This window comes from Pyrgilauda ruficollis, unplaced genomic scaffold, assembly GCF_017590135.1.
Source record: "Pyrgilauda ruficollis isolate IOZ18807 unplaced genomic scaffold, ASM1759013v1 scaffold110, whole genome shotgun sequence".
Lineage (NCBI taxonomy): Eukaryota > Metazoa > Chordata > Aves > Passeriformes > Passeridae > Pyrgilauda > Pyrgilauda ruficollis.
In genome coordinates, this window is record NW_024509211.1 from 1,475,642 (window position 1) to 1,492,593 (window position 16,952).

Consider the following 16,952-nt stretch of genomic DNA (forward strand, 5'->3'; position numbering starts at 1 on the left):
GGGACTCGACCCAAAATTTCAGCTGCACGTAGAAAATGTGGTCTGACCTCGATATATATGATGTGAAAAATGAATAACAGCAGCACTGCAGGCAAAGTCTTCTCTTGCTATAATGTGACAGCCCAGCCCTGCAGCGGAGGGTTCAAGAATTTGGCTGCACTTTTGGAAATCAGCCCTGTGGTTCTGCTGGGGAGATGTTTTAGCTCAGAGAGAGCACACAGCACACAATGGCTTTGTTGGCTCAGTGCTTATGGCAGGACACTGAAGTAAAACCTGTTTTTTCTACCTGCAGTACGTGGTGGTTTGGTTTTTTTGGCCTTTTTTTGAAGTGAAGCCATGCTCAAAGGCTGGAGAGCCACAGCAGCCAAAGGCTAGAACCACTTAAGGGGATGATTAGGGCCTCTGAATCTCTGATTCATTAATTCAGAGAGGGTTTTTTTCACTTTCTTAAAGGACAAATTCCCTCTGTCATTCCAGAGTCAGCCTGTTAAATGAGAGCCATACATTCAGAGTGGGTTTAGATCACATATTAGGGAAAAAAGTCTTCCCTGTAAGGGTGCTGAGACCCTGGCCCAGGGTGCTCAGAGAAGCTGTGGCTGCCCCATCCCTGGCAGTATCCCAGGCCAGGTTGGACACTGGGGCTTGGAGCAACCTGGGATGGTGGAAGGTGTCCCTGCCCATGGCAGGAGGTTGGAACAAGATGGTTTTTTTAGGTTTCTTCCACCCCAAACCATTCTGTGGTTTCATGATGTGTGGGACACTGATTTCACAAGGTATCCAGGACATCTCCATGTCCAAGACATCTCCATGTCCAGGTCCTTGCTTGGGTTTCCAGGTGTGGCTTCCTTGGTGCCATCCAAGCTCTCACACTCGTGTGGAGCTCCAGAGTACAGGGTCTGCCAGAGAGAATAGTCTGAAGTATATGAAAAGAAAGTTCAGATGTTTTCAGTCTGAGAGTGAAATTGCAGAAGGCCCTTAGAGGTCTGAGTTATTGTGCAATCTCTGTAAGTAATTTGTAATCAAAATACCTTTGCACATGTCACTTTCATATTTCCTGTAATAAAACAGCAAGAGCAATTAAGATTTTGGACCATAATCTTCTACAAGCTTCTAAAAACGAGTGGGCTGGGGATTTTTTGAGTTATGGCTGAAATAGGCAGTTTTTAAATTTTTGATTGCTTCAAAAAAGGTTTGGTAATAGCTATTTTAATAGATTTTTTAACTGTAGCCTGACAGAACTCTTATGTGGCAACATAATTGATCTGAAGTTTGCTTAAAAAAAAACCTAAGTAAGAAACCAGAAGTACTCTTCACAAAACTGGAGGACATCTGTACTCTAGTAACCCAGCATGTGACCTCTTGGGCTTTATGCATTTCAAATCAAAAGAATCAGTAAATATATTGCCATATGCATGCAAATATGTCTAATAACCCTCTGTGTATCTGTAATGTTGTTCTGCCACGGTTCAGAAAGTTGTCTGTGGTCTTGGCATTCCTCAGGAAACATTAGATTAATATAGCTGCCTTTGTCATAGATTTTTTTTTCTTGTTTAAGTAGGTGTGTGAAGGCTGGTGCTACATAAATGAATTACACGGAAGACTTTGGAGGAAGAAGGGGCTTGTAAACGAGACTGAAATTAATGAATATGAGAATTAGAAATCAAAACTTTATGTTTAGTCTGAGGAGAAACAATTCCTTAAACCCTAACCACATGGCTGTTTCTTGTTTGCATCAACTCTGGTTGACTGTTATTGTCTTCTGTTAATTCTCTGGGGCAGTGGCCTGACTTTGTTGAATGAGCCAATTGTTTTCCTTTGTGTTGCCCATGAAGTGAGTCCCCATCTGGTTTGTATCAGACTGTTTTCACAGCCAACAACTGCTGCCTTTTCTATATCCTGACACTTAAGGGCCCCATGCTATCAAAGCATTGCTGTGATAGCCTGTCTGGCTGGCCCATACAGCTGTGCCTTGCAGCTTGAAGCCATTACCCAAGTAATGGTAACTTAGAACTTGAACTGGCTCTTATTCCCATTGGTGTCGTGTGTACAGTGAACAGAATACATTTTTGTTGAACTCTGTGTTCTAGAAAAAAAAGAAAAATTTCTCGTTTGAGTTTATGCAATTGGCTCCTTTTCATTTTCCAGCAGCTTCCTGTATCTACAGGCAGTTTTGTGTAATTCTGAAATTAATGAACACAAGACAAACAGTATTTAGTTAAGGCACTGTTGTTATTACTTTTATGGTACATTAAAGCTCAATAAGGGAAAATTAAACAAGCAAATGATTCTTAATGAGGATTTTTCTTATCAGATTTAGAATAGGTTTCCAGGAAACTTTCTGTGCATGATAAATGTAGGTTGTGTGAATAAAGCTACACCTTGGATACTCCACTACTCCCTTTCCAAGTAGCTCTCTAAAAATGCAGAGCAATGCACAGTGAGTCTGCATTAACCTGTTTACTTCTCATCTGAAGGACTAGGGAATGATTGGAGAACTCTGTAAAGGTAGAGTTAAAACTACATTGCAGTTTGCATTGCAGAATTAGTGAGAGAGGCCCCAGGCATGATCCAGACCCTTTCCAGGCTTCCAGCAATGTAGGAGACAGTCCTGTTGCAAGAGATTTTGCAACACGTGTCTTCTCTGCCTCCAAGGTTTAAAAAAACCCCAATATTGCATTAAATAACAGTGACACTTAAATGTTGTGTTTAAAGAAAGATGATCTTTAAGCCTTTGTTCTCTCCTGCTCTTGTGTAGGCAGCATAATGCTCAGTGACAGAGTAATGATGAGGGAAAACATATTCCCCAACTTGGAGATGTATTGAATTTTAAGTATATTCTAGATTGAGTTCTTCCCTGATATTTAAGAGGCAGAAAGAAAGAAAATAATGGATAATGTTTCTTAAAATTCTGGTCTTATTGTAGCATGTGAGGGAAATTGCCAGAAAACAGATTGCTTTATCTGATACTTGCAGAGGAAGTGTTCCTGAACTTGGGAGTGTGTTGTGTGTGTATAATGTGAATGAATTTGCTTCAGGTAACATATTGGGAGCCATTAAATTCCATGAGGCACACGAGATAAGACTTCCTTTGCCATTGTGCTTTTCCTGCTGGCACACGCTGGGTGTCATCATGTCACATCAGGATTGTGCTGAGTAATTGAGTCTGTGCCATTGTCAGGTGCGTGGAGGGTTTGCAAAAACCACTTTCCTGAAGAGCTTTGTGTAATTGCTGTTCCTATAACAGCAATTCCTGAAGTCAGGTGTGTGCTCTCTAATGATGCACACAGCCAGGTGTCTGTGTCCTTTAGAGGACTTTTCCAGCCTCAGTGGTTGGAAATTCCAAGTTGTGTCCATCACCAGGCAGAGCCCACACTCTGCTCCCACAGACACAGGCTGGATTTCCATGCATGCTCCTCTGCAGTGCAGATCTCCCTGTATTTTGGCCAGGGATATTTAAACCCAGAGAACTGATAAATGATTTTCCCTCAGATGCCAGCAAGCTCTGTTAATCCTGCTCATGGCCTGTTGGTTTCTCTGGGTCTGGGCTGAATTTTGGTGGGTTTTTTGGGGTTTTATTTTGTTTTGGTTTTGTTTTGTTTCATTTTTTTATAAGGAGGAATGCTTATCTCTATTGCACAAAATATAGTCATTTTAGATTTTAACAAACTTTAAAATAGCACAAGATAAAATCATATATTTACTCCCAGACCTTTCCAAGTTTCTGGTCTCAGGCATTAGATTGTGAAGGCAGAGTGACTTGTCATCACACTGTGTGCTCACTTCAAGAGCAGGTCAAACAGGGTCTGGACACAGACAGGACCAGAGGAAATGGTCTCAGGTTGCGCCAAGGGAGGTTCAGATAGGATATTAAGAAAAATTTCTGCACTGAAAGGATGGTCAGACATTGGAGCAGGCTGCCCAGGGGAAGGTTGGAATCACCATCCCTGAAAAAGTTGAAAATACGTGTTGGATGTGGTACTTGGGAACATGGTTTAGGGATGAACATGGTGGGTTAATGGTTGGACTTGATGATATTAGAAGAGTTTTCTAACCTAAATGATTTTATGCTTCTATAACAGTGAGCTCCCAGATCTTCCAGTAAAGACACTTAATGTTTTCCTTGTTTGAACATGTGCTTACTTATTCAGTCCTCTTTCTGAGCTAACAGAAAAGTTTTTTGCCTCTCTAAGCTTCCTAGAAATGCTTATTCCTACCCATTTTCAAAGGTCATTGGTACCCACAAATGGTAAGATCTGTAGTGGCCACCCTCTGCAGCTAAACAAAAGGCTGGAAAAGATGTATTTTTAATAAGTTTACTTGTCCATGTACTAGAAATGTGCATGGAGATGTTCTGGAATTTATTAGACTGACCATTGGAAAATGCAAACTGTAGGGCTGGCTTTTGTTCTGTCTTGTTTTGTTTTGTTCCTGGGGAAAATGTTCATAATTTTCTTTTGAAAAGGTGTAATTACAAAAATTTTGGGTAATTGTGCTGTAGGTACAAGCATTTTTAATATGCCAGATCATGGTAATGGTAGTGCAGTAAAGGGAGTCTTGGCAAACTGTTTCCAGATGGGGAATCCCATGACTTTGTTAGTGAAAATCATCAAAACAAATCACAGGATCATGTGAATATTTGAGTATTCAGAGCAGAGAAATAAAGTATTCAGAGTAGAGAAATAAAGCCATTTTGCTTGTGGTCATCTAGAAAAACACTTTTTATTTGAAGTTCTTTATACCGAGTATACCTTATTTAATTTTTTATTATAATAATGAAATTAAGTGACTGCATTATATGTGAGGAGGGACTTGCAATGAGAAAATTCTGCCCTGCAGCACTGCTCTTCAGGCAGAAAGCTTTCTCTTTTCTTTCTGATACCCATTCCCTGACTTTCAGTCAAATCTGGGTGCAGATTGCAGCCATGGGATAAAACCTCTTGTCTGTTTGAGGGAGAGCTCATCGAGGTCTCTCACTGAATTTATTAGTGGCTAAAAGTACCTTGTGACTTCTTACAGGGGTTCACTGAAGCTTGTCCTCTGAGATTCCTCGGGATTTTTCTGGATATTTGGTATCTGGGGATCTGGCAGGGCTGGACAGTTTGGAATTGTCCAATTCCATCCCCCTGTCATGGGCAGGGACACCTTCCACCATCCAGCCTGGCCTTGGGCACTTCAAAGGATGGAGCATCCACAGCTTCACAGGGATACCCCACAGCTAATTTTAGCTGGGAACTGGGAAGATGTTAATTTTCAGATCATAATTGATGGTGAAACATCACTTGACTTTGGTCGCTCAACTTTAATTATGAATGTAAAAATATTTTTAAATTGTTTTTCAATAAAAGGAGGCCATGTAACTTCTAAGAATTAAAAAGATGCTTTGATTTTTATTTCTTTTCCTTGCCACTCCCCAAGAAGGCTGTGAATGCTGTTATGTCTGGCACTGTGGCACGATGCAGATAAGCTGCAGGCAGTATTGCTGCAATTAATATCATTAAGATACGAGGTCTCAGTGGAGCCAGTCCTACTGCTGGCTTTGCCCTGACTGACTCTGCATCCTAAGGGAATTCAGCAGAACTTTATCTTAGAATTAAGTGTGAATTCCCACGATTGATCATTCAAGCTCCTTTTTTTTTTTTTAACTTCTTTATTTTGTTTCAGATACAGGCATTAAAATGTCTTTTGGAGCCCCAAACATGAAGGTGTGAATAACAGAGCCAAATATATTATAGAAATATGCTTTTGAAATTACCTTCCTGTCCACTTGCTGGTTAGATTTTGAATAAAATTAGAAAAAAAAAAAAGGTATGTTGATATTTTCTTTAACTGAGTAAATATTAATTACACCATTAGATCTGCAGATTTTTAATTATCACTTCTCAGATTCTCCTGATTCCACCAGTTGTTTACCTAGGTTATCTCTTGTGGATTTAGGGATTACCCCTCCCCCTGGTCCTTGCACATTATACACCTTTTCCTGGTGGTTTTTCAAAGACTCTGGACCAGTAAGGAACCAACTCTTTCTCATTTTTTTATTTTGAAATAAAAGCTGCATGCCACAGAGCCTCATATGAGTTTTCCTCAGGAAAGTGGTTGCAGCCTAGAGAAAGCAGTGCTTAAATGTTAAACTATTTGTTCTGAGCCAATTGCACATCCAAAAATCACAGCCATCTGTATGGAAAAATCAAATTCACTTCTTCTTAGTATTAATAATTACTGTAGTTATTTGGAAATATCATTACATGTGTTTTGGAAGGGATTTGGTGGGAAACAGCAGCAAGAGATGTGGCCAGGGAGTGAATTTGTTAAGCAGTGAGAGGTTCTGCAGAGCAAACGATGCCAGATCTAAAGGAGCAGAGTAGATTTTAGGCACCAAAAGGAAATATTTATTTAGTAAACTCTGCAATCTCATTTCTAGATGTTTTTGGAGCTGCTTTCTGTCTGCCCTTCCTTGCTGGTCTCTGTGTTAGGATTTTGAAAAATCTGGTTCTAGTTTATTTAATGTATTTCTAGTTTTTGTTCTGTTTGGTGTTGCTGTTGGTGGGAGTATAGAGTGTTTTGGAAAAACCACTGAACCTTGAACTCCAGCTTGAGAGGAGGAGAAAACCATTTTCAAATATTCTGCTTTGAAATATTTGTTAGCTGCTGAGCCTGGCCCCACCCTCCTTTACTGGCTGGGGAATCTGCATTTATTTTCTTTTTGGAAATATTTACAGCTGGGCTATACATTGGGGTTACACAAACAAACAGCAAAGGCACAGTGTGTGTATACACGTGTTTATTTTCTGTGTGCTTGTGTGCAGGGTTTTTGTAAGTACATGACACCAAGGGGAAGGTGGAATTTGCCAAGTTTAGGTCAGAACTTGAACTGAACTCATATTATATAGTTTTCTGTCTCCACTGGTGTCTGTGGCCCACTTATGGAAGTTTATGAGTTGGCTGCAGCCTTTGAGAATGAAACCATGTTTTTTCAGCTCCAGCAGTAGACTCGTGCTTTTAAATCCAGACATTTTTGGCTCAAGTCCCCCAGATGTCTGTCCATTTCTGTAAAGCAGCTCAAGTGTTTTAATTGTAAATGTACCCGTTTCATGTAACTCAGCCCTAGAAATTTGGCCTTGTTTTGCCTGGAGTCTTTTCTGTTTGTCATGAAACAGCTAAGCTGGGGCAGTCTGGGTTGGGGTTAAAAAAGAGAACTGCAACATTTGCAGGACATCTTGTTCTTGTTTTCTGTGCTTCTGTCCCAGTGAGGGCAGAGCTCTCACCTGCAGCCAGGTAAATATTTGGCAAAGCATTCACACAACAACAAGGGAGCCCCTGCCCAAAAAGCACATTTTGGCAGAGCTGAGAAAGGCCAGCTTCTCCACAATAACCTAAACAAGCCCATGGATTCAAGGTGACAAGAGCAAGAAAAGCTCTGGAGGAGGAACTCTCATTTCTGATAAATGGAGAATAATTTGCCCCAAAATTTGAATTATTTTAGTACCTGTTGATGCTCCTGCTTATTCCTGAAAAGATTGTATTCATTTAGTTCTATAACCTGCCCACTTTCAACTTTATAAGCCATTGAATCCAGAAACATTCAATAGCCAGTATGCACAATACAGCTAAATATCATTATAATTAGTAGCATGATTGACATTGCAGTGTAATTTCTTTTTTCAGCTCAGCCTTCAGAATTAGTTACATCAAAATATGGATGTTTCTTATCAGTATGTGTTATCCCAGCAAGCCTGGAATAATTTTGATTTTGCCAAAAATGCCACTTTGTTGGGTTGCTGTGCTTGGTAACTCACCACACATGAAAGTGAGTGAATTTCAGTGTGGTACCACACAAACCCATGGGGACATGGCCAGGACACATTTTGGCCCAAAATGGACCTCACAGGTTTGCTTGAAGGTAAAAGGAGGAGAGGCTGGGAGGAGAAAAGAGAGGAACAGATAAGAGAGGCTGACAGGCTGAGGGCTGGGGATGTTCAGCCTGGAAAAGATTCCAGAGAGACCTTAAAGGTTCAGCCAGTGTCTGAAGGGGCTCCAGGAGAGCTAGAGAGGGACTTTGGACAAGGGATGGAGTGACAGGACAGGGGACAATGGCTTCAAACTGACAGAGGGCAGGGTTAGGTGAGATCTTAGAAAAATATTCTTCCCTGTGAGGGTGGTGAGGCCCTGGCACAGGGTACCCAGAGAAGCTGTGGCTGCCCCATCCATGCAAATGTTCCAGGACAGCTGAATGGAGCTTGGAGCAACCTGGGATGGTGGAAAGTTCCCTCCCCATGGCAGGGGCTTGGAATGAGATGGTCTTGAAGGTCCCTTCCAACCCAAACCATTCTGTGATCAGTAAAATGTTCCTACTGCCAGTGGTTCTGTTACCTTTGAGCCTGTAGACATTAATTCTTCTACTGTGCTTTAGCCATTAGTGTAAAGAATTTCTGACAACTCTCTTTCCCTTCTAATGGTCTTTGTAACTGTATGCCAGATGTAAACCTTTTTATGTAGGGAAAAAGCAAGATGGGGGAATGACAGAAAAAAAAGGCAACTTGAATGAAGATTTTAAGATGCTGAGTTAGATCTGCAGGTGCTGTGCTATCCCAGTGCTCAGAGCACTTGAGCTAATGCCATCTGGAGGAAGTTATTTGTTGGGACAGGACAGTGTTTGAAACTTTGAAGTCAGGAATAAACAAAGAAAAAGCAGCTGGAATCTGGCAGAAGAAGAAACAAGCCATTCCTATCAGCCTCTGGTATTAAAGGAATGAGACCATTGCACTGGAGTTGTTTTTACAATCTTGGGAGTTTATTCTTGCTCTTGAAGAGAGCTGCTTCAGTTGGGGAAGAGAGGGAGGATTGTTTTGAAATTTTAGGAAGCAACAGGTAGGTAATTACAGTAATTATGGTTCTGGTTTTATACTGAAAAATAACCTGGGTCCTGATCCTTCACACCCTACCTATTTATTGTCTTGATGGAGAGAGATGATTTACAAGGGCATGGACTGACAGGGCAAGGGGGAATGGCTTCAAAATGCAAGAGAGTAGGTTTAGATTAGATACTGGAAAAAAATTCTGGACTGTGAGGGTGGTGGGACATTGGCACAGAGTGCCCAGAGGAGCTGTGGCTGCTCCATCCCTGGCAGTGTTCCAGGCCAGGTTGGATTGGGCTTGGAAGAAGCTGGGGTAGTGGAAGGTGTCCCTGCCCTTGGCAGGGTTTGGAACTGGGTGATCTTTAAGGTCCCTTCCAACCCAAACCATTTTGTGATTCCATGATCACAATTTCACTTACAAGATATGGCTCTCTTTCATCCCCAGATAGATTTAAAATAGTTTTATTTCATATATGGACACCCAGTCAGAGGAGTTAAAGCACATGGTTTTCATTTGGCTTAAAAGTCAGACTTGTTTAGTCTTTTTATTTTGCCAAATAGAAAAATTCAAAAAGAAAGATTTTAAACATTTTTCTTTGTTCTTTCTGTTGCTATATGGTGTAAGTAACCAAACCTCCCTTTAGTGTGGTTAATTCCTTTTTCCTTTGGCACACATTCATGACACCCTTTGTATATGGCATATTCTGAGTGTGACAGTACCTCTTAGAGAAAAACTCCCTTCACAGGTCACTGGATGGTTGACACACCATTAATTTTTATGCTTCTGTTAAACAAAGGTCTGGAAATTAAGGACTGTACATGAATTTGTTACAGAGTGCCAAGAACAGGAAAAATCTCTGATCTGAAATGTGACCTTTTCCATCAGCAGGTCACCAAGATGTTTTCAGTCACTGATGAGTTTCTTCCAGCCAAGGACTCTCTTACCAAGAGTGTCAGTTTTCACAGTTCATAGGAATTTATTCTATTAGATGGTGACCATGAATTTGGAAAACTGGAGGTCACCTAAGGTCACATGCTCCATTTATTGGATTTTAACAAGAAAAATTTTTATAAATACACCTAACTACATGATTACAAAATTGTACTGAGTACTCCCAGAGCCTCTAAAAAAAAGGGGGGGAAAGCCATGAAGATTACCTGCCTGCTTGCCCTTTTGTGCTTTCTAAAGGAAAAAAAAAATAATTTCCATTTTTATGGTGTATCAAAAGATTTTAACCATTCTGGTAAGGAACTCAGTGTTGAAGAGGAAACCATCTTAATATTGGTTATGAGCTGCTCTCTGATGAGGGGAAGACATAAAATGGAATATCACATTATTAAAGAAGGAGCAGACCAGGGGCTATACAAGGATTTAAACCAGTCTGCCTCTATTTTTGTCTTTATTCCCAAACCCCTCCCTGGATGTGTATATAAAGTGTTTTATGCACTGGGTGTGCACGAGGTTACACTCAGCAAAAGGTAATAATGGTACAACACATGTGAGAGTAACTTGGTAGTTGTATTTTTGGGGCCAATGCAGAGTTTCAGGACTAGCAGCTTTCTATCCTGGGAAGTTACAGTCACGGAGCAGAATCTCCCATTTAGCTGAAATATGATATCCACAGTTTTTTCACAGTTAAAATGCTGAAAATCCATGTTCTGTATTTTCTGTGTGAATTTAACAAAGTCAGAGACTTCAGATTTCTGCCTTTAAAAAAGGGCAGTAGTGTTGACTTTGGGTATTTTTAAGTTAAAGATATTTTGATAGCTCAGGAAATCTTCTGTTGAGCAAGTAGATGGAATTACTATTTTTATTTTTTCTGTCTTTTAGCACTTTATAAGTATTGTAAAATTGGTCTGTAGTATATCTGTAAAATATATTAGAGTGTGTGTTAGAGGAATGCAGACTAATATGATACTTTCTTTTAGCACTCCCAGAATCAAAGACTTGAGAAGTTCCGACAGAGCCTTGGGATAAGGGAATATTACTTTCTTTTTTCCTTTCATTTTTTCTTTTTTTCTTTTTTTTCCTTTTTTTAACAAACCTGAAAACAGCTGTTGAAACAATGACATCATGGAATGTGATATGACTGTGGAAATTATTAAGAAAGTCAAGCTTTGAAAGCATCAAACTACATCTAGGGTTGGAGAGGGGTTTAGTGGAGGATGATTTGCCAGGTTTCCTTGGGCATTGCACAGTCACATCCTCACTGTGTCATTTCCATGTCTGACCAAACAAACCCTTGGCTTTTCTTCTCAGCAGCCTTTTTGTATCACACAAACACACCTACAGACTGGAATCCCAAAATCCCAGAATGTTTTGGGTTGGAAGGGACTTTAAAGCTCATCTCATTCCAACCCCCCTGCCATGGGCAGGGCACCTTCCACTGTCCCAGGGTACCCCAAGCCCTATCCAAGCTGGCCTTGGACACTTCCAGGGATCCAGGGGCAGCCACAGCTTCTCTGGGCACCCTGTGCCAGGGCCTCACACCCTCATCACCTCACCACCCTTCTTCCCAATATCCCATCTAACTCTGCTCTTTTGTTAGTTTAAAGCCACTCCCCCTTGTTCCATCACTCCATGCCCTTGTGGAAAATCCCTTTCCAGCTCTCTTCCACTTAGCTACTGGAAGGCTGCTCTAAGATCTCCCCATATCTTTTTCCTCTCCGGGTGATGTGCTGATTCCCTTGGGACACAAAAAATGCTCTTGAGCTCCTGCTGCCTTCCTGAACAGCAAGAGGCTGTGCTGGCACAGGTCACTGCCTGTCCTGCCTTTACTGTCTTGGGTCTCACTCCTGTTTGATTTCCCAGGCTGTTGGCTGCTGTTCTAGCAGGAAAATCACCAATGGAATTTTATTTTAGCAGTGGGGTTTTGTTTTAATTAGCCATTCGAAGCGTGCTTTGCTGCCAGTCAGATGAATGCAGATGACTGCTTCAGTGACATAGTAGATAATTAACTGGGCTGAAAGAAAGCCTGACTTTTTTGTTTTATTGGGAAAATAGTGTTTTAATTACCTAGTCTATCACAGAGGAAGGGAGAATTGTTACAGCTTATTGGAATAAGAACAAGCTCTAAGACTTTGCTGTTGTACATGGACTCAGATATGTTTCTTTTGCTTGTAGCTGCTGCACTTAAATGCCCCCAGGACAACTGAAATCTCAAAATGCTTTTTGTAGTTGAGTGCCAGTGCCATTTCTCCTGAGTTCCTTCATTGTCTATACCCTGATCCGTGACTTCCTCTCCTTGCTCCATGAATTGATTCATCTGGTCTCCTTCCTTTGGCTAAATACATTAATTTTTGCCCATGGCTTTTCTATGGATCCCATTCCAATGCTGTGGAAAACACCAGAAACACCAGTACATGTATTTGAAATTATTCTGGGCCTGCTGAAGATTATAGATCCATGTGTGGGTGTGGTGTAGCTGTATGTAAATACAGCCCAGTGTATCTATAGAACTCAAGTCCTTCCAGTACTTAAAGGGCATCCAAAAACCTGGAAAGGGACTTTATACAAGGGCAGGGACTGACAGGACAAAGGGGAATGGCTTGAAACTAACAGAGAGTAAGGTTAAATTGGAGATTAGGAAGAAATTCTTCCCTATGAGGATAGTGAGGCCCTGGCACAGTGAAACTGGGGCTGCCCCATCCCTGGAAGTGTTTCCAGCCAGGCTGGATGGGGCTTGGAGCAACCTGGGATAGTGGAAGGTGTCCCTGCCATGGCAAGGGCTTGGAATGAGATGGTGTTGAAGGTCCCTTCCAACCCAAACCCTTCTGTGATTCTGTATGTGCAGAAATTCATCCCTTTGTTGCCGGGTAAGGAGAGTTCTGCTGGCTAAAGCAGCACCCTCTGAAGTGCCTCAGAACTGTGGGCAGCAGGGGTGTCTGTACCTGCATTTCCATGGAAAATGGAAAAATGGAGATGATTTCAGAGTTCAGTCATTTGTCACAGACAGCAAATAATTACTTCAGTTTTCCTTATTACTTTTTCTCTTTTTCTTTCTTTCTTTTTTTTTTTTTTTTTAGGAGAGGATGGTGCCCCTCATCTGAATCCACATCTTTCTGCAGCAGGGGTGTCAGTGCAGCTGCCTGCCACGAGCACAGATAATGAAACACAGAGTCTGAGCAGTGCACGTGGAGAGTCAGATTCTTCAGGGACAGACACATTTTAAAGCTTAGGGCTGTTTATGGCAGTCTCTGTCTGAAGATGTTGTCACTGGTACGTTTGTCTGTCTAGTGTGATAGTCTGGCTGTTCCATCAAAATAACAGTCTTTCAGTACTGTTTATTTTCTACTATTTTTTCTTACAATTTTGTTATTATTTTAAATGATTTTGTCTGTGAATATATCAATTATTTTTGAGCAAATAAAATTTTTTTTTCCAGAATTGTCGTGAGTTGAAATCAATAAAGACCTTTTAAATATTTATTATTATAAGAGAATGTGGAAGTGGTTGGTATTAAAATCCACTGCAGAAGTGTGTCTCACTTATGAAAAACCTCTTGGCTCAGTATCACATCAGTACTGTGAAAATCTTGAGCCAAAGGGAAATGCATTTGGAGTCAAAGTCTGCAAGAGAAATTTCTCTTTCTAGGTATCATCAGAGGTTGTTCATCCTTAGAAGATCACTATGAACAAGCCAGTAATTCAAAACTGTGTGTGAAAAAGACCTCTAGAATTTGTATTGTTATTATGAAGAATTAATTTCTTTAGACTTAAAAGAATTTCTCAGCATTTCATGTTTGTTTCCTTAAAGATTTTTTCCACATCTTGAAGCATGTGAATGAGAGACTGTGTAAGTAAGGCTATTTCTTTACACTTCTAATGTAACTTTTTTTCCTTTCTCATGAGATAGAATTAATTCCTTCAGTCTCAGCCCTTCAGAATCCTGACAATCTCAGCTGGGAATGCCACAGTAATGGTTAACAGCAAGAGTGTATGGACACAGTGCCACTCTCCCAGAGCCTGCTCCACCTTTGTGGAGCCTCTGCCAGGACAAGGTGGTTAATCCAGCAGGAAGGTGGGACCACCTGTCCCAAACAGCATCCAAGCAAAATGAAAAACAGGAATTCAGATATGTTCCAGTAGAAAAACTGGGAAAGAAGCTGGTTCCTAAGCAAGGCAAACAAAGCTTTTGCTCTGTTCCTCATCACTTATGAGAGGCATTTGTTTATTGCAGATACTCATAACTATGAGCAGTTCCCATTACTCTTATTTTCTGGAGGCTGCACTGATTTCGTCTCTCCTTAACAGAGAAATATTAGAAGTTCCTTTTGGCTTTATGTTGATCTCATTGACCACAAGGTTCAGTTAATTTGCTGCAGCATCTGCAAGGGTAAATGGAAAAAGAGAGAGAGCTTCAGCCTCCAAGGTGAGTGATATCCCCAGGATTCAGCTTTCAAGGGTGTCCCTTAAGCACCTTGCAGAGTTGTGCCTGTCTGTTGTGACAGACACATAAATAGCAGATTTGGGTGGGGGTAAAAGAGTGTCAGGCTTTGTGCAAAATGCATCAGCACTTAAAAAGGAAAAGCACAAGTGAGAATTACAGAACCATGGAATGGTTTAGGTTGGAAGGAACCTTAAAGACCATCCAGTTCCAACCCCTGCCATGGCAGGGACACCTTCCACTCTCCCAGGGTGCTCCAAGCCCATCCAACCTGGCTTTGGACACTTCCCAGGGATCCAGGGGAAGGCACAGATTCTCTGAGCACCCTGTGCCAGGTCCTCACCACTCTCACAATCCAGAATTTGTTCCTAAGATGCAGTCTATGGGATGGCATCTCTGGGAGCTGGCTTCCAGCACGTGATGCCACAACCCCTGGCAGCAGCAGGGAGCTGCTTCTCAACGTCCTGGTGCTGTGATGAGGATCTGCACAGTGCTGCTCATTGCTGCTCTCTGTGGAACTGCACTTTAAATCCCACTATTGACCCAATCAATGCTTTCTGTAAACAACAGCTTCTCTGGGGAGGATGGAGACGTTCTTCTACTCTGCAGTAAAAGTTGCTACGACAAGTGATTGCACTAAAACAAGTGAGAGGATAAGGAAATGCAGTGGAGAGGGCAAGAGCTTCTTAAACTTAAAGCTTTCCTACAAGAGCAATCCTTCCTGGAGCTGTGTTCCAAGGGCTCTGTCAGTCTCCTGTAGGGCTGAGGGTGCTGATGTATAATTTAGGTCCCCTTTGTTGCAGTGTAAAGAGCAGTTGAGCTGTTCCTGTGCCCAGGGCTGCAAGGCTGGGTCAGGACTGTGCTTTGCCAAACAAAGTGCAGTAATTGAATTGAGAACATGCAGAGAGCTGACAGATGAGGGATGGGGATGGGATGGGAGGCAGCAGATGGATACACAGGCAAGGAGACTGTTTAGGAAAGGATGAGGCAGCCCAACCAGTGGGAGAGGCCATCAACTCATAATCCCAGGAAAATTACTGCATGGGGTTTTATTGTCAGCAATGCTGAGCATCTCACATTTTGTTCCAATTATCTTCTCTTGCAATTAATCAAAGGTGTTGTCATTGTCATTGACAGAATTGTGGAAAAATTTTGAGGAAAATATGTCAGGAAATGCCCAGTGAATACCACTTTCAGTCAGTTTTTTAAAATTCCCCACAGGGCTGTGTTCTCTCCCAGCTTGTCATGACTGACTGATCTTTTTGGAAGCTTCTGGGTTCCTGGCACTGAGCTTCAAAGATGTGCTGCTGGTGGGGATTACACCATGGATGGCAGTGGGATCTGCTAATCCTTCATCCCCACTGCAACCTCTGCTGTTCCTATTCAAAGAGCATTTGGGAGAGGTGAAAAAAGTGCAAACTCTTGGCTTTTCCTTCCTCCAGGCTTCCCCAAAACAACATGTCCTGCCACATAAACATAAGGGAACCTCTGTAAATCTGGCACTCCATGCATGGATCATATTACAATTCTTTGTATTCCTAGGAGAAGCCAGGGGGAGAAGGGAGGGCTGCTTTAGTTTTTATCTGAGTCTCCATTTTGACTTTGAAATGGGAAAAAAAAAAAAAAACCAAAACCATAAACATATCTTCTAGAAATTTATCTGTTTCTTACTTTTGGATTCAGTCTTGTATTTCAGGTTCCTGTAAGTAGTTTTCCGGAGTTGGAAATGGTAAGCACATGTTCTGTGAGCACAGCCAAGCCTTGATAAGGAATTTTTCTGTCTGCATCTCCAAGTTCCATTTTGTTTCTACAGCTTTTATGATTGAAAATGCACATTTCTCATGGGCACTCACGGAACTGAAACAGCGTGATTTGCAAGCTTGCTAAATGGATTTCTTCCAAGCCAGTCATTGGGGTGTCTCCATTTTGACTTTGAAATGGGGAAAAAAAACCAAAACCATAAACATATCTTCTAGAAATTTATCTGTTTCTTACTTTTGGATTCAGTCTTGTATTTCAGGTTCCTGTAAGTAGTTTTCCGGAGTTGGAAATGGTAAGCACATGTTCTGTGAGCACAGCCAAGCCTTGATAAGGAATTTTTCTGTCTGCATCTCCAAGTTCCATTTTGTTTCTACAGCTTTTATGATTGAAAATGCACATTTCTCATGGGCACTCACGGAACTGAAACAGCGTGATTTGCAAGCTTGCTAAATGGATTTCTTCCAAGCCAGTCATTGGGGTATGTCATCAAAGCTTTAACAGCATCAAATAGAATTCCATCCAGGAAAAGTATTAAAAAACCACCTCTGTACAGCTCTATTTTTCAGTTAAATCTCAGCAGCAGAGAGGTGAGGGGGTAGGAAGGGTGTTATTGGATTTCAGGGTTGTAGCGTGGAAACCAAACCCCTGGCTTTATATTTTGGTTTGAATTAATTCCTGGTGAAGTTTGCTCGTGTCTTAAATTGGGAAAGCTCTGGAACGAGGCTGTTTGTTCATGGATTGGACTGGCAGTGCTAGGAAAGCACGAAACTGAAATGTCAGAAGCTTTTATATTTGCAGAGAATCTTTTTCTGACTTTGATGAGGAAAATCTGGCATTTTGGAAGTGAGGTGCTCGAGAATCCATGGCTTTTTTCCCCTTTTTCTCCCCTTCCTGAAGATAAATGAGAGCTGCTGTATAGTGAGAGTGGTAGGACATGAGATTCCCTGGCATAG

General features: G+C 41.4%; 1 protein-coding gene across 1 annotated transcript in view; it reads left to right on the plus strand.

Moving 5' to 3' along the window:
• The window catches only part of KIAA0586 (KIAA0586 ortholog), a 66,912-nt gene extending 53,684 nt beyond the window's left edge, over positions 1-13,228 (plus strand). The window contains 1 exon segment of the mRNA XM_041476598.1: positions 12,879-13,228. Coding sequence (XP_041332532.1) covers positions 12,879-13,024 — 146 coding nt within the window. The 3' untranslated portion in view covers positions 13,025-13,228.
• Positions 13,229-16,952: the final 3,724 nt, after the last annotated feature.